At 46.6% G+C, this 18,385-nt stretch overlaps 1 protein-coding gene across 7 annotated transcripts in view; it reads left to right on the top strand.

Annotated features, from left to right (window-relative positions):
* CSMD3 (CUB and Sushi multiple domains 3) overlaps positions 1-18,385 on the top strand; it is a 2,085,767-nt gene that overhangs the window by 1,729,006 nt on the left and 338,376 nt on the right. For all 7 annotated transcript variants that reach the window (XM_073679791.1, XM_073679790.1, XM_073679789.1 and 4 more), the window contains one exon: positions 16,809-16,997. In XM_073679791.1, coding sequence (XP_073535892.1) covers positions 16,809-16,997 — 189 coding nt within the window. The remainder of the gene's footprint in view (positions 1-16,808; positions 16,998-18,385) is intronic.

The raw sequence follows: 18,385 nt of genomic DNA, 5'->3' as shown, positions 1-18,385 counted from the left end.
CGGTTTCTCAAATCCTACCCAAAGATGCCAGATCTGCTTGTTAAAGTACGCCACCTGTGTGCCCATTTTAGAAAGTCAGCTACAGCTTCCGCCGCCCTTTCAGCAGCGTTTGCAGCTACCGGGTCACAGACTGGTGTGTGATGTCCCCAAGCATTGGAACTCTACACTGCAGATGTTGGGAAGGATTTGTGAGCAGAAGAGGGCAGTTGTTGAGAACCAACATCAGCAAGGCCGTCGGTATTCAATTCAGACTCCACACATAAGACCTCAGGAGTGGACATGGATGTCAGAAATAAGTACCATCCTCCAAAACTTTGAGGACTCCACCAAGATGGTGAGTGGCGATGATGCCATAATTAGCATCACCATCCTGCTTCTCTGTCTTCTGGAACGCTCTCTGCTGACAATCAAAGAGGATGCATTGAAGGCAGAGCACAATGAGACGGAGCAAGGAGCCATACAGGGTGATTACACACAGCCCAGCCTCATCTCATCCCAATGTGGATTGGGTGACAATGAGGAAGAGGAGGAGGAGGAAGGACAGGAGCTAGTTTCATGCACTATAGACGGTACTACCTGCACAGCTGTCTTACCGTCCGTTTCGCGTGGATGGCCAGAGGACAGTGCTAACCACTGATCCAATGTGCTGCCGTTCACCCTCTAATATCTAACAGGCTGGAGAATCTTGCACCTACTTCCACTCTATCTTCAGCTCCTTTGTGAGAAACTAATGTATTTGGGCAGCCACTCAGTCTACCAAATAAAATTCCTGAGAAGGAAATTGGGGATGGCTTCGTTACTGTTACTGGGGGCAGTGCTAATACCATGGCGTTGTATCATAGTTTACTGGAAATATTCCAGGCAGGTAGGAGGAAAGCAAATTCCCAAAGTAAAGTACCAGCAGTAATGTTCAGGGACCCGCGCTTGTAGAAGGTGGAGACAACACCGGGAGAAATAGTGACGGCCGGGGACCGAGTATGGACACGAGGCAAGAGGTTGTGAAAAGCTTCCGCCTCCATGAGCCTAAAAGGCCACATTTCAAGTGCAAGCAGCTGCCCATAAATCTGGCAGTTTAGTATTGCAGCCTGTGGGTGGGTGACTGGCTGCATACTTGCGCTTGCATTCCAAGTAACAGAAAACTAAGCAGATGGTGGCCTCTATCGTCATCATGGCCTCACCTTGGCACTATGAACTCTCCTGAAGGAGAATCCAGGGCCCACCAGAGGAGTTTCCGGTTTTCTGGTGGGTCCGTTCAACCCTGCCGAGAAGCAGCCCTGGCTAAGAAAAGTATGGGGGAAGGTTCCCGGACACTCTATGGCTGTTTTTTTTTCATGTGGATCAGACATGCTTATGCATGTTATTTCTCAAACCGGATTGCAGATCAGGCCATTGCCCAACTCTGTAGTCCTGAGATTAAATGCGCAAAGAAAGATGTTTGTGTGTCAAAGCACAACCGAGAAGTGTGAGTTGATGTTGGATAGGCTGCCATTGCTTCTGCAAAAGCTGCTTTAGAGAACTTCTTGGGAGAAATGACACCCAGAGTAGATATGATTTCCCTCTATGCCAATCTTTTCACAGAGCTAAAGAATATGGCTGTGGTGAAATACAACTCTCAGCAAAAGAAGCTGTGGACAGGCTCCGTACCGTCCCTGGCCGCATTCACCTGTCCACGTGTTTGTGGTTAGGCGGTCCTTCCCAGTAAGTGCTCTGGGGAGGGCACGGGTAATGTTGTGGGATCCGTGCTTGTGGAAGGTGGAGACGACACCGGGAGAAACAGTGGCAGCTGGGGACCAGGTATGGACACCCGGCCGCCGCTGGCATGAGGTTATGAAAAGCTTCAGCCTCCACGAGTCTAAAAGGCCAAATTTCAAGTGAAAACGGCTTTAGAGGACGTCCTGGGAGGAATGACAGCTGGGTAGATATGGTTTCCCAAGTCCTTTCACCAAGCTAAAGAATATGGCTGTGGTGAAATACAACTCAGCAAAAAAAGCTGTGGACTGGCATAAACGCATCAAAAACTCTATGTGTGAACATAGCCCAAGGTGTGGATTTTTGGTTTTGTTTAATTATTTTGCCTTATATACAAGTCATTACCCTGGAAAGGATGTTCCTTAACATATTTCCCAGGAAAATCCATTTTTGGTTCATTTTTGTATGTTTTATTGTGAGTCCGAAAAAGTGGCGCAATACTCTGACAACGTAGTTGACAGTAGTGATCTGGGAGTCAGAGATGCTTCCAGGGGTCTTCCCCATGCTGTTCCCATGTCATTTGAGCACTGTTCCCATCGATTTTAGCAATTTTTAGGCCCTCTGCAAACGGCCAGGGGGAGCCGCTTGAAAAATGCTCGAGTTTCCCATAAACTTACATTGGGCTGGTTGCTTGGGTCGAGCACCCGAGTATTCCAATGTGCTCGACCTGAACAACGAGTATCCGAGCATTTTAGTGCTCGCTCATCACTAATGACTATTACTCAAGACTCTACATCACTTACCAGCATTACTCACTAAGGCTTGCTCCTTGGATGCTGTTCTTGGGCTTTTTTCCTTTCAGAATTAGTCTTTCTAGCATGTCATGCACCTCCAGGGAAACATATTTACTCATATGCTGCTAGATACTTGCTTTATAGATAAGGTTATACCCTGCATTGTGGTACAACATCTCAGTGGCAAGTTCAAATCAGTATGGAGCTCCAAGTTCAATCCCTACTGAGTAACACTCCCTTCTTCCGGGAGTTAACATCCAGGAAACCCTATTCTTGAAATCAGCCATTGACTATAACAAGATATGATGACAATTCCCCAGCTAATCATAAAAACAACTAAATAGTTGCACACACTTTGTAGAATAGATAATAACACCATAAAATAAATATTTTCTAAAAGTATACATCCTATATTGTGCAAAGGGAGCATATGTGGGTTACTTTTGGTCCAACCCACTTGGAAGCAGAGATTTAAATGATTAAAATCCAAGTAGTGTTAAGTCTTTTTCTACACATATACACTTCTCAAATTCAAAACTGTAACACCAAAAAGGAAAAGTCATGGAATTATGCTATTCATGTGATTATAAAAATAACTTGATTTATTAATTAGCGAGTATGAGCACCACATGCAGAAATACACGTACTATTCCATTCCAGTCTCCATTGCCATCTTTTTCTACACTATCATAACCTTTGAAGGCAATGGCATGAGGTCAATGGAGCACCTAAAGCTAGACGTCTGACTTGTAGCCCATTGTCGAGCAAATGCCTTCCAATGATTTGATGCCTTGGCTTGGTATATAACACCCAATTTAACTTGCTGTACAGAATGAATCTATCGTGGAAATGGCGGTATGGGCATTTCTCCAAAATGTCCCAGCAGCTGTTTTTCAACACAACTATGCAAGGTTGTAAATTGCTGATGCTACTGGGAGAAGCCTGTGTAGCCTTAACGTTCTCCATGCCCTGCAGTGTCTCCTATCAAGCACATTTGGGATGTCATTGGGTGGCAATGGCAAATGAAGCTGTAAGCGGTGGATTTTAATTATTTACACGCTTAAGTGCCTTTAGCCTGGCAGAACAACCTCAAACAACCATAAATAACATCATTGATGCCATGCCAAGGCTGTAAGTGAGGGATTTCTGTGTAGCACTCATATTCCATACAGAATTAATTAAGATATTTTGAAAATGTTGTTTCCATTCTTCCTTATTTACGTCTCATTAACACATCTATCCATCCTCTGATGTACCAAATTTCCATGACTATTCCTTCTCGGTTTTGCAATTTCACTGTTGACGAGTGTTTATATAGTCCATAAAGGGAAAACATTTCCCTTAGATTCACCTGTTTTATATGATAATGCCTCCAGGTAGGACAACATGTTCCGTTTGATAGGCATCTTTGCAATGTATGCAAATTCACTCTGTTGTACAATAAAATACAATATTCCCAGTGGGAATTCACCAGTTTCAGACCCGGGACCAGAAGAATGTATGAGTTATACATACCCCCGGCCAGTGGACACAGCCTCACTCTCAATACACTTGTATTGAGCTAGGCTTTGCCCCATTAAGTGACGCGGACTGCCAGTGGGCATGTCTGACTAGAGGGCGCGGCCTCGCTCAATACAAGTGTATGGAGAGCAAAACCGCACCCACTGGTGCCTGCTCTGATACACACGAATGCCCGCAGCACACAGTGCATGGGGTGGGAGGATTCATAAGTCTACAGTAACACAGAGTGACTGCAGACTTATCGTTTTTGAGCGGACAACCCCTTGAAGAGACCAGCTGAGTAGAGTCTTGGCACTGTTCTAAAGGAAAAAAGCATAAAAATGATCTTTCTTGCAGCAAAACAAAACAAAACAGTTGCTAGTGCCACCTAGGAGAAGCAGCTATTCTACAATATAAGTTAATTTCTTCAAACATGAGATGAGCGAATCTATTGAAAATTCGAATTTGGCAGCTTTGCAGAAAATTAAATTGTTGACAAATCAAAGGTACTTTAAAGCTTTCAATAGCCCTAAAAAGACATGTGTATAACATTCTGAGGTCTCCTAGGAGTTAATGCAACCTATTTCAAGCTCTTTAATGCCACCATATCCTTAGTAATGTTTAAGTGACATATTGTAAATTGTGAAAACCAACAGCGTTTGTTCCTCACACACTAATCTTCTTCATTGCTGTGTTATCACACGCAATATCTATGTTTTTTTTCAGTGTTCTATGTTTTTTTTCCCTATCTCCCTCACTGTGACATCCTCTCGCTATCCAGATTCACCATAAAATAATTTCTGCATTAGCTACTTCTGCTTTTATAGAGGGTATGCTAGTTCGTCCTGATTGGCTATGTGCCTGAGGTCATATGATTCTTCTCTGATGGATACAATCTTCCTCAAAGTCTAAAAGGGTGGCAACTATGTTAGGCTATTCGCACAAAGCAAATTAGTAGAATTTGTCGGGTTCAGAGAATTCCTAATAATTCAACGCAAATTTGATTTTTATTGAATCAATTCTCTCATCTTTTGTAGTTTTCTCTCCTATTTGGCACTTGCAACATAGTTTATTCAATTCTGTGAGAGAGCTAATATTTATATTTTCCAATATAAATCATTGCCAATAAAACTTCATGCCCCTTTGGTCTCTAGAAGAAGAACCAGTATTTCTCCACTGAGGATTTCTCGAAAGCATGTTTTCCCCTTTAAGTATACAACAATTGTTGCAAAATTTGTCAGTCATTTTAGAAAAAGTAATTTCTAAACTTTTCCAGGAGATGGTTGAATATTAGTGGACAGTGACTGAGCTTCCAGAAAGGAAACTTGCTATAGTATTTGCACAAAGTAATTTATGTGGCAGAATTAAATAATTAATTCTTGTCAAAACAATTTTAACACCATAATTGGAAGAAATTGCAAACTTTCTGCGCTTCTGAAATAACAGCTTTTCGAAAACCATCACTCTCATATATCAAAAAATATGTAGAAAAGGTTTAATTGCCCTGAAAGAAGAAAGTTAATTCTGTCATTTAAAAGAATGTTCCCTGTAATAAAATTGAAAGGAAGTGAAAATTTGATGTATTGCCAGTTCTGCTCAAATGGACATCAAGGAAAGGAAGGAAAGGAGAATGTATTTGTATTCTAAGACCCTACTCGTTTGAATGATATTATAAAGTGACGGTATTAACCAAAATCTCATCATGTTTACTAAAGTTTAATTGTCAAAACTAAAATGTTGTGTAGTCTAAGCTTTTCCAAAAACATATCTGTAACGGGTCTGGGAGGCGGAACCTCTGAGCTACTATACAAGGGGGCGGTCCTTGTAAGGGAGCGGGTGGCGACCAGGGTAGATGGGCAGGCAGTCACAGCAGGTGACTGGGACAGTCTCTGAATGAACGGGCAGGAGGTCACGGCAAGTGACCGGGGCAGTCTCTGGATGAACGGGCAGGAGGTCACGGCAAGTGACCGGGGCAGTCTCTGGATGAACGGGCAGGAGGTCACGGCAAGTGACCGGGGCAGTCTCTGGATGAACGGGCAGGAGGTCACGGCAAGTGACCGGGGCAGTCTCTGGATGAACGGGCAGGAGTTCACGGCAAGTGACCGGGGCAGTCTCTGGGTAAAGGATTGGTACGACCTGTGGCGGCAGATGATAGACGTGAGCTCCCAGGTGAGCAGGCGAGAGTCTCTGGATAATCGGGCGGTCACAGCATGTGACGGCGGAGCCTCCAGGAAGTCCAACAGACAGGTAGCAGATGAGCGCTCCCAGGTGAGCGGGCAAGAGTCTCTGGAATAGCAGGTGGTCACAGCACGTGACGGCGGAGCCTCCAGGTAGGCAAGCAGGCAGGTAGCGGAGGAGCGCTCCCAGGTGAGTGGGCAGGAGTCTCTGGAATAGCAGGTGGTCACAGCACGTGACGGCGGAGCCTCCAGGAAGGCTAGCAGGCAGGTAGCTGATGTGCGCTCCCAGGTGAGCGGGCAGGAGTCTCTGGAATAGCAGGTGGTCACAGCACGTGACGGCGGAGCCTCCAGGAAGGCTAGCAGGCAGGTAGCAGATGTGCGCTCCCAGGTGAGCGGGCAGGAGTCTCTGGAATAGCAGGTGGTCACCGCACGTGACGGCAGAGCCTCCAGGAAGGCTAGCAGGCAGGTAGCAGATGTGCGCTCCCAGGTGAGCGGCCAAGCTGGTCCATAGACAGACTGACAGGAGTAGGAAGGCAGACCGTCGGACCTCAGGCTAGCAAGCAGGTAGCAGGAATATCAGGCAGGAAACAGACAGCAAACTGGCAGGACTCTGGCAGGAATCAGGCAGGTAACTGGCAACGGGACCTGAGGGCTGAAGCAGAGTAGTGAACAGTGCAACAACATTGCTCGGGCACCTCCATTTTGGAGGAGGTGCCTTATATATGGTGAAGTCCTCCGGCCATTGGCCGGGGACTCCTTAGGACGGCGCGCGCGGCCCCTTTAAGAGGGAGGGAGCGCGCGCGCCCTAAGCACAGTGGCCGGGAAGGAGCGCGCGCTGCCAGCAGAGCGGGAGGAGGACGCCGGGCTCGGAGCAGAGAGGTGAGGGGAACAGCGTCCCTGCCTAGCAGAGGGCAGGGACGCCGACGCTACAGTACCCCCCCTTTAGGCCCCCCCTTTTTTAGGCCAGACAGAAATTTAGCAAGGATGAGAGGGGCATGGATGTTCTCCCGGGGCTCCCACGTTCTCTCTTCAGGACCAAACCCCTTCCAATCTACTAGAAAAAAGGTCTTCCCTCTTACCCTTTTGGTGGCCAGAATGTTCTCTACGTCAAATTCGTTTTCAGCGGAAACCGGAGCAGGAGGCGTGCCTGTAGACTTGGAAAAAGAGTTAAGTACCACAGGTTTGAGGAGAGATACATGGAAGGAGTTAGGGATCCGCAAGTTGGCCGGGAGTTTCAATTTATAGGCCACCGGGTTGATCTGACTGATGACTTCCAGAGGACCGATGAACCGAGGCCCTAACTTATAGGAAGGAATTTTGAGCCGGACATACTTGGACGAGAGCCAGACCTTATCCCCTGGACGGAATTGAGGAGGATCCAGACGTTTTTTGTCAGCATGTCTTTTCATACGCTCGGATGATAGAAGGAGTGCGGACCGGGTACTCTCCCATGGGGAGGAAAATTTGTTAACAAGAGATTCCGCAGCCGGATTGTCCACCAAGGTGGAGACGGGAAACGGGATCCGAGGATGCTGCCCGAAGACTACAAAAAACGGGGATTTGGAGGAAGATTCGCTCTCGTGATTGTTGTACGAGAATTCGGCCCATGGCAGGAGATCCACCCAGTCAGAATGGTGGGCATTAACGAAGTGCCGGAGGTAACTGGTCAGGATCTGATTGATCCGCTCCACTTGACCATTAGACTGTGGGTGGTAAGCAGAGGAGAAGTCCAGGGTGACGTCTAGCAATTTACAAGTGGCTCTCCAGAAACGAGAAGTGAACTGTACCCCACGATCCGACACGATGTGACGGGGCAGGCCATGAAGACGGAAGATGTGGCGGATAAAGTCTTTAGCCAGCTCGGGTGCAGACGGGAGGCCTGGCAGGGGAATGAAGTGAGCCATCTTGGAAAAGCGATCAGCAACCACCCAAATGACCGTACAACCGGCAGAGATGGGAAGATCAGTTATGAAGTCCATCGCTATATGCTGCCAGGGGGCAGCAGGTACTGGCAGAGGAAGAAGGCGACCGGATGGCAGGTGTCTCGGAACTTTGTTGCGGGCACAGGACACACAGGCAGAAACAAAGTCTATTACATCCTTGCGCAGGTTAGGCCACCAGTAGTGCCGGGAAATAAGCTGGAGGGTCTTTTTCTGACCGGCGTGGCCAGCTAGTTTAGACGAATGACCCCAGTGTAGGATCTTTTCCCGATCAGGTACCGATACGAACGTCTTACCGGGAGGGAGACGATTTAGACTCACGGGAGCCACCTGCATTACTCTGGCGGGATCGATGATATGTTTAGGTTCTTCCTCGAGATCAGATACCAGAAAGGATCGGGACAAGGCGTCTGCTTTGATGTTCTTGTCAGCCGGGCGAAAATGTAGAACAAAATCAAAGCGAGCAAAATACAAGGACCACCGGGCTTGGCGCGGATTAAGTCTCTGGGCATGCTGGAGATAAGCCAAGTTCTTGTGGTCAGTGTAAATTATTACCGGATGAAGAGCCCCCTCGAGTAGGTAACGCCACTCCTCCAATGCCAGCTTGATGGCCAATAACTCTCGGTCTCCTATGGAATAATTGCGCTCGGAAGAGGAGAAGAGTTTGGAGAAGAAGCCGCAAGTTACCATCCTCCCGGAAGAAGATTTTTGAGTAAGTACAGCTCCGGCTCCAGAGGAGGAGGCGTCAACCTCCAGAAAGAACTGCTTGTTGCCGTCCGGACGATGCAGCACCGGGGCGGAAGAGAAGGCCTGTTTTAAGGAAAGAAAGGCCTCCTCTGCTTCGGGCGGCCACTCTTTGGGATTAGTACCCTTACAGGTGAGCGCGGAAATTGGGGCAGTCCGGGAAGAGAAGTGCGGTATGAAGAGGCGGTAGTAGTTGGCGAAGCCCAGGAACCGCTGAATGGCCTTCAACCCCTCCGGTCGGGGCCATTTCTCGATGGCAGCCAGTTTCTCTGGATCCATTCGTAGGCCGGTCTGAGAAATAATGTAGCCCTAAAACGGAAGCGAGGTCTGCTCAAAGAGGCACTTCTCATATTTAGCGAAGAGGTGGTTCTGCCTGAGCCTGAGCAGGACCTGACGAACGTCCCTCCGGTGAGTCTGGAGATCCGGAGAGAAGACCAAGATGTTGTCCAGGTACACCACAACGCAGGAGTAGAGAAGGTCCCGGAAGATGTCATTGACCAACTCTTGAAAGACGGCAGGAGCGTTACAGAGACCAAAGGGCATTACCAGATATTCATAGTGGCCGTCCCGGGTGTTGAATGCAGTCTTCCATTCATCCCCTTGACGGATACGGACCAGGTTGTACGCCCCACGGAGGTCCAGTTTGGTGAAGACTCTAGCCCCCCTCAGGCGATCAAATAATTCTGGAATGAGCGGAAGGGGGTACTTATTCTTCACCGTGATCTGGTTAAGGCCTCTATAGTCTATACAGGGACGGAGAGAGCCGTCCTTCTTTTTTACAAAGAAGAAGCCTGCTCCCGCCGGGGAGGTAGATTTCCAGATGAATCCCCTGGCCAAATTCTCTTCAATATATTCGGACATCGACCGGGTCTCAGCAGCGGACAATGGGTAAATACGCACACGGGGAGGAGTAGTACCGGGTAACAGGTCGATAGGACAGTCGTATGCTCTATGAGGGGGTAATGTCTCTGCCTCCTTTTTATTAAAGACATCAGCAAATGACCAATAGGGAATCGGAAGTCCAGGTAGATTAGTTGGGGTAGGAGAAGGACGGACGGGATGAACAGGAACCAAACAAGTCTTATGACAGTCCTGTCCCCAGCAAAGGACTTCTCCGGTCTGCCAGTCAAGCACGGGTGCATGTCTCTGGAGCCAAGGTAGACCTAGTAAGAGGGCGTGAGAGAGTCCAGGCAGAACATGAAAAGAGATGCTCTCAGAATGCAGCATTCCCACCTGCAGAGTTACGGATTCGGTGATGAGTTGGATGGGACGTGGTAAGAGGCCCCCATCCACAGCAGCGACAGATAATGGTACAGCCAGAGGTTTGGTGGGAATGCGGTATTTTTCTACCAGGGACTGTGAGATAAGATTCCCGGCCGCTCCAGAGTCAAGTTGGGCTAGTTCGAAATAACGATTCTCCCCGCAGATAATAGAGACTGACAGTAGCAGAGATGGAGAGGATTTATTCTTGTCTAGGTTGACCTCTCTGAGCGAACCAAGACACAGGCATTTCCCGACCTCTCCGGGCAGGTACGGATCCGGTGCTCCTTACTGCCACAGTAGAAGCAGCTCCCTTCGGCACGGCGTAAGTCCTGACGGGTTTTGACCATCTTGGTCTGGTCGACCTGCATAGGCTCAGGAGAGTGTACCTGGGGAGAGATGGATTTCTGAAAAGTAGGAGCTAGACGTGGAAACCTCCTCTCACGGGTGACCTCTTTGGCACGCTCCTGGAACCGTAGGTCAATCCGGGTGGCAAGAGTTATTAGGTCATCGAGAGTGGTAGGAATGTCCCGACCGGCAAGTTCATCTTTAATACGGCCGGACAGACCCTCCCAGAAGACGGATACCAGAGCGTCGTTATCCCAGGCCAGCTCCGAGGCAAGGGTACGGAACCGTATGGCATATTGGCCCACGGTGAGACTTCCCTGACGGAGGCGTAGCAGAGATGATGCGGGTGAGGTCTTCCGTCCGGGTTCGTCGAAGACTTTCCGGAAAGCCATGAGAAAGGCAGGCAAGTCGGACACCAGGGGGTCTCCTCTCTCCCAAAGAGGATTTAGCCAGGCCAGGGCCTCCCCGGTGAGATGGGACATGATGAAGGCAATTTTGGTCCGGTCGGAGTTAAACTGGTGGGACAGGAGTTCAAAGTGCAGGGTGCACTGATTTATGAAGCCCCGAGCCTGGGCGGAGTCGCCTCCGAAGCGAGGAGGTGCAGAAAGCCGGGGTCCGGGGTAGGATACCATGGTATTGGTGGGCAGCGGAGCTGCCGGGTTGCGAGTCATGGCACTGGCGGTGGTTGCTGGTGGAGCAGTCAGAGTGTCCAGGCGAGAATTGACATTCCGCAGGTGACCCAGGATGGACTCCTGTTGGGACCTCTGACGGGACAGTTCATGACAGAGGTCCGAGAGCGAGGGAGCTTGGGTGCCACCGGGTTCCATGGCCCGAGCAAACTGTAACGGGTCTGGGAGGCGGAACCTCTGAGCTACTATACAAGGGGGCGGTCCTTGTAAGGGAGCGGGTGGCGACCAGGGTAGAGGGGCAGGCAGTCACAGCAGGTGACTGGGACAGTCTCTGAATGAACGGGCAGGAGGTCACGGCAAGTGACCGGGGCAGTCTCTGGATGAACGGGCAGGAGGTCACGGCAAGTGACCGGGGCAGTCTCTGGATGAACGGGCAGGAGGTCACGGCAAGTGACCGGGGCAGTCTCTGGATGAACGGGCAGGAGGTCACGGCAAGTGACCGGGGCAGTCTCTGGATGAACGGGCAGGAGTTCACGGCAAGTGACCGGGGCAGTCTCTGGGTAAAGGATTGGTACGACCTGTGGCGGCAGATGATAGACGTGAGCTCCCAGGTGAGCAGGCGAGAGTCTCTGGATAATCGGGTGGTCACAGCATGTGACGGCGGAGCCTCCAGGAAGTCCAACAGACAGGTAGCAGATGAGCGCTCCCAGGTGAGCGGGCAAGAGTCTCTGGAATAGCAGGTGGTCACAGCACGTGACGGCGGAGCCTCCAGGTAGGCAAGCAGGCAGGTAGCGGAGGAGCGCTCCCAGGTGAGCGGGCAGGAGTCTCTGGAATAGCAGGTGGTCACAGCACGTGACGGCGGAGCCTCCAGGAAGGCTAGCAGGCAGGTAGCAGATGTGCGCTCCCAGGTGAGCGGGCAGGAGTCTCTGGAATAGCAGGTGGTCAGAGCATGTGACGGCGGAGCCTCCAGGAAGGCTAGCAGGCAGGTAGCAGATGTGCGTTCCCAGGTGAGCGGGCAGGAGTCTCTGGAATAGCAGGTGGTCACAGCACGTGACGGCAGAGCCTCCAGGAAGGCTAGCAGGCAGGTAGCAGATGTGCGCTCCCAGGTGAGCGGCCAAGCTGGTCCATAGACAGACTGACAGGAGTAGGAAGGCAGACCGTCGGACCTCAGGCTAGCAAGCAGGTAGCAGGAATATCAGGCAGGAAACAGACAGCAAACTGGCAGGACTCTGGCAGGAATCAGGCAGGTAACTGGCAACGGGACCTGAGGGCTGAAGCAGAGTAGTGAACAGTGCAACAACATTGCTCGGGCACCTCCATTTTGGAGGAGGTGCCTTATATATGGTGAAGTCCTCCGGCCATTGGCCGGGGACTCCTTAGGACGGCGCGCGCGGCCCCTTTAAGAGGGAGGGAGCGCGCGCGCGCCCTAAGCACAGTGGCCGGGAAGGAGCGCGCGCTGCCAGCAGAGCGGGAGGAGGACGCCGGGCTCGGAGCAGAGAGGTGAGGGGAACAGCGTCCCTGCCTAGCAGAGGGCAGGGACGCCGACGCTACAATATCTTTGCCTAAGATGTCTCCAAAGAATATAATCATGGGCTCATTCAGATGTATAGGGCATGAGGATAATAATGTGGTGAGAGTAGTTGTAGTTCCGGAAGAATCTGCATGACTCGAGGAGACTGCAGGAAAGCCCAGATGTCTGACATACAGCAGCCAGCCAAAGTCCAAACATAAGACACTTTGCAAATGGCATATTCATCGCTTTTACATTTAACCTCCAAATTCATTTCTGGCTGATATTTCCATTTCTTCATCCTTCTGGGTGGCTTTTTGAATGTTCAGCCACAATGTTCTTCATAAGTTGATCATACGTTCCCAGACAGGAATACCTAACTCCTGATCTCTTGTAGTACAGTTAATATAAAAGTACGGAAGCATTATCTGATACTTAACACACAATGAAAGTGTGGTTGCTTTTGAAGGTTTTCTGCTATTCTGACACCTCAGGGGCTCTGCAAAGGAAGTCTGTAATTTATTACAGGTAAATTTACACTCTAAACCTCAATTATCGCTCTCTTCCTTCTGAGTGACGGATGTGTACCAAAACAGCAGTTTCTTACCTCATTGCCGCATTTTGGAAAAACTGCGTAACAACTTGTGGGTTCCGTTTTCTCTTTTTACACTTTCTGAAACTGCAAAATATGGGGCTAAATCATTATTTTGGTGAAAATAATGTTATTTTTACTTTTTTTGTAGAAGCAATGCTCATCTCTACTGATCCCCTACAATACTCATGTCGATCCTCTCCAGGTCTCCCACTGGTCTCTGCTTCCTGGTCCCTCCGAACATACAGGAAATGCTATTGATTGGCTGCTTGGCATTTCTCGGCATATCCAGTATATCGAGAGAGAACTAGTATCTAAGGGGTAACATTTCTCCTTGTGAAGAGCGACATGTTAAGCATGTCACAGTGAGGAGACTTTTAAAGCTGAAATGCTCCTCTGGGAAATATGCAAATTGACTTTTTAGAAAGGAAGAGAATCAGAACTCTAGTGCCACCTACAGGGAATAGCTATCTTAAAAGTCAATAGTAACCCTTTAACGAGCCTTATCGCATAACTTAGGATATAAGCCAGAACCAGAAACTCAGTTTGCAAACACTGTATTTCGGGGTACTGCCCCTCGTCAGTGCAAATTGTGAGTTCTGGTTTGGCTGGGTGAGAGGTGTTAGACCGGTATCTAAGGGGTAACATTTTTCCTTGCAGAGAGCAACATGTTAAGCATGTCATGGTGAGGAGACTTTTAAAGCCACAATGCTCCTCTGGGAAATATGCAAATTGTCTCTTTAGAGAGGAAGAGAACCAGAACTCTAGTGCCACCTACAGGAAGTAGCAATCCTAAAGTCAATAGAGAGAGAACTAAGAAGTTTAGACCAGCAAGTGAATCGGGAGGGTCGGAACGATAGTGGAAGGGGATCACTGGAGGTCAGCATTCAGTTTTAATTATTATTGTTTATTGCAACAGGAGTTTTTTATACAATTTTCAAACTAATAAGATGGATAATCCCTTCATCAAGCTTTCCTGCCTGATAATTTACACTGTGCAAGTTTGTTCATCATTCTAGCAGAAAATATGTTGTTCTAGTGTTTCAGTCAAATGTAAAGGAAACTACAATTTAGGATTTTCTGAGACAAATTTGAACACAGCCAAATAAATATCCATATGATCAGAACATTCATGTGAGGGATGCCAGATACCATTCAGTCACTCTGCCATGGTCAATATGTTTTCATACAAGTCTGAGAAAACAAACTATTTTTTTTGCCTCAGATGAATTAAAGCTCAACGGAGGAGTTGATTACCAATCTGTTTCTTAAAACGTCCATTACAAATCAATGACAATTCTAAATAATGTTGACTCGGATGAATGCATTTAGACATTACTTCAGAGTAGTGGGAATGAGTAAGATACTTTATTTTGTTCAACTTTCTGCATCTTCAGCTTAAAACAAAAGTTTCTTAATTATTTTGCAGCATTATAAAGAACCGAAAGATAATGTTTTAACTTATTAATATGCAAATTTTGCCTTTAGTAAAAAAACATTCCTGATTTTCAAGCTGTGAAATTTTATGCAAATATCTAGAAGTCATGGTGAGCTCCAGCTGAGATATTTTGTGTATTAACACTTTATGTTGGTAGATACAAGTTTATATGAAGTCATTCTAGAAATAAAAATACAAATCTATAAACTTTTGTTAGATTTCTCTTCTTTGGCATAATGTGGTCTGGTAAACGTTTAGCTTATGAGCCTAGCTATTCTAATCCAGTATGTGTGCATTATATTTAAAAATTCTCTTATATGGGAATCTTTTTTTTGTTAAACCGATCAGAGGATGTCAATCAGAAGAGGCTTTTTCCCATCAGCTGTGATTTTTTGGGGGTATAAGATGGTCAAGATTTGGGTTGAAGGCAAGGGGTTACGATAAAGCAGAGGCAAAAAAATAGAGACAACAGAGTGTGTCAATTTTTCTCAGAGGTGCAAATTTTTATGGTTACTCAGTATAGATAATACTCTTGTAGTAATACAGTTTACAGATTAATTAGTTGCACTAAAATGCCTAGCAGCTTTAGTAATACCAAACTTTTTTTACAGTCTAAGGAAGTTTAGCATACCACTGTAGTTTTAACATAGCCCTAGTCTGTGGTTCAATCATTCTGTGGTTTGGTAATAATTCCTGTCTGTAACCACAACACAAAGCTCAGCAATATAGGGTTGCTTATCTATTTAACACCCTTCAACTTGATCTTGATCCATGGTGACGTGATGGTAGGAATTTCGAGCTTGTGTAAGCCTAGATAGGTCCACCAGGGTCTTCTGCACCGTTATCTTGATAGTATCAAGCCATTGGGTTGCTTGTTTTCCTCTTTGCCCTGTTCTTTCTATTCTTCAGACTATGATGTCCTTCTTCGGTGATTGCTCTCATATCAATCTTGTGTAAGCCTAGATAGGTCCACCAGGGTCTTCTGCACAGTTATCTTGATAGTATCAAGCCATCGGGTTGCTGGTTTTCCTCTTTGCCTTGCTCTTTCTATTTTTCAGACCATGATGTCCTTCTTCAGTGATTGCTCTCTTCTTATAATGTGTCCAAAGTAGGCAAGTCATAGCTTGGTGATCCTTGCTTTGAGAGACATGTCTGGCTTGATTTGTTTCAAAATTGATTTGTGTGTTCTTCTTGCCATCCATTGTATTAATATACACTAGCAATATAGGGTACATGTCTCATATATGCCTTACTCCTTACACTCCAGACCCTCTTCTGACTAGTGGGCACCACTTCGCTTTCCCCACAAGACAACAAGAACAGAAACCTCCTTCTGTCTCTTTCTTTGTACCCAACACTTGAAACCAGTTCTTTGACACTTTATTGTTCCCACAGGAACAATAGCTCATTTTCCTAAGTGGATGTCATTAAAACTGAAAATCCTGCTGAGTCTTAGAAGGTTATACCCCCACTAATCAAATATTGATGACTTACAAAAATCCAGAAATGTGTATTGGTGAGGCGTAGTCACAGTTAGTTAATAAGTTAGTGTAGTGTAAGTGTAGGGAGTACAATTGGGGGAGGAAGACTGAACTAGATGGACCTAGGTCTTTATTCAACTTATGTCACTATGTTACTATGTATTAAGTTATATAGGCATGATATTACAAAGTTAGTAAAAAGTGATAATTTTGCCATACTCCATAGGGAGATGTTTATGGTGTATGTGTTTCTGTGGCCATACAGTGATTTTGATGTGGTTTGTAGACTGTGAAGAGTTTTGCTAGCATGTCTTTAGCAAATTAGAGCACAGGTAAAGGTGAACACATGCATGCTAAAGATCATCCGTCAATATTAAAATTCTGCAAAACTTTTACTACCATAAAGCATAGTGAAGCTCCGTGGTGGTTCTTTTAGAAAACAAGGAGTTGTAATTCCAAAGTGTTTCTAAATGTATTGATATTTTGTATTAAAGACTGATTTTCAATTTGTTTTAATGTTTATGAATTAATAACAATGCTGCTAATAAGTTTTCTTAATGTCCTATAACAATACTGATGCATGCAACCCATAAAAAGTCACACTTTGGAATAAAAAATGTCTACATAGAATGGTCTACAATTGTTTCTTGCCCTGATATATAGCTTTTACAATTTTTTAAGTATGTTTTCTTGTTTCTATTCCTAGCATACCAGCTGCAGAGCTGTCCTGATCCTCGGCCATTTCGCAATGGATTTGTAATTGGGAATGATTTCACTGTGGGACACACTATATCTTTTGAGTGTTATGCTGGATATTCACTGATTGGAGAATCTGCCCTCACGTGTCTACATGGAGTGAGCCGTAACTGGAATCATCCAATACCTCGCTGTGACGGTATAGTATCCTTGTCTAGTTCACTATTTTGCATTATGACGAACAAGAGAAATGATGTAGAGATCCCCTTTCAACAGGAGCCAACCCTTATTGCCCTATCTGCAATATTAGACCAGAAAAAAGTAATCCCCCAATTTCTGTCAGTCTCCACACCATCCAGCTGATTAAAAATAGAAGGGATCAAAAAAAAGATATAACCTGTAGATGTCCCCAAGACAGGAAGTGCATTAAGTTAAGAGGACTATCAAACATTGTAGAGAGTTTTTTTTCTGTCCACTTTTAAGAGTTTAAGAGTTCATTATAGGTTTACTGTTCCATTATAGAACATCATTAAAAGAACATATACAAGTATTCTGCATAGAAATAGATGATGAATTATAGGCTTTTGCATTTAAGCTTTCCTCAAAAAATGCTCTGCTCTTGTCATGTATTAACCTAGTGATCGACATTGTGAAGATCTGAGGTTGCGAGTTGTAATAATCACCTAGCCAGGTTAATGGTGCTTCTATTTTTTTCCTTACATCCATGGTTTTACAACAAATCCAGGTAGATGGCCAAAATGCGTTGCTCCCAGTCCACAAGATCCCCTCTCCACGGCCGGTAGTCCCACTGCCCCCGTGTCGTCTGTAGTCACAGTCCACGCTCCTCCAGATGACAGATAACACGACTGAAGCACATGTATCAAGCTGCAAAAGTCCTTAAAAAAGTTCCTCAAATTTAGACAACAGATCCCTTAACGGTAGCACGAGAATCCAGCCCAGCCGGCTACCGATATCCAAACTCCATAGGCAATCCATCCATGTGCTCCAGGAACTTAGCAATCAATCCTCGCACCTCAACATCACTCCACCAGCTCCTCACTAAACACGTGGCTTATTGTCCTCCCTCCCTGGGATCAGCCCCCTGAATGGGCAAAAGTGTTCACTCCCTCCCACCAAAGCTAACTGCATTGGTGGAGGTATATTCCTCAAGCTGAACCCATCACCTGGGACTGCATGTGAGACCCCCTGTTGTGACGGCTCTATTGGGTCTACTATCCCCATCCACACAATGGGACTAGAGTACAATGGAATGATTGCTTTGCTTGATTACCAATCTTGGGTCTGGCCTTATGAATGCATAAGATCCAGCCTGCATGTCTTCCTCTGCTTACTGTCACTGAATGGAAACATTGATTCCTGAGGCTGAATGGACGAACAAACCAATCTCTAATAAAACACAACAATAAGATTGACGTAACCGGTGCTCCGTGCTGGAAAAAAGTCTGCATCCCTTAGAGACATGGATTCTGTTCTACGTCCATTGATCCAATAGTCCTTAGAACAAGGCCAGCTCCTCACACACATTAAAATCTGGTAGAATATACACTACGGTTCAAAAGTTTGGGT

This window comes from Phyllobates terribilis, unplaced genomic scaffold, assembly GCF_046119375.1.
Source record: "Phyllobates terribilis strain yellow unplaced genomic scaffold, ASM4611937v1 Scaffold_4__5_contigs__length_816908805, whole genome shotgun sequence".
Classification (NCBI taxonomy): Eukaryota; Metazoa; Chordata; class Amphibia; order Anura; family Dendrobatidae; genus Phyllobates; species Phyllobates terribilis.
This window is presented reverse-complemented; position numbering and strand designations above follow the sequence as displayed.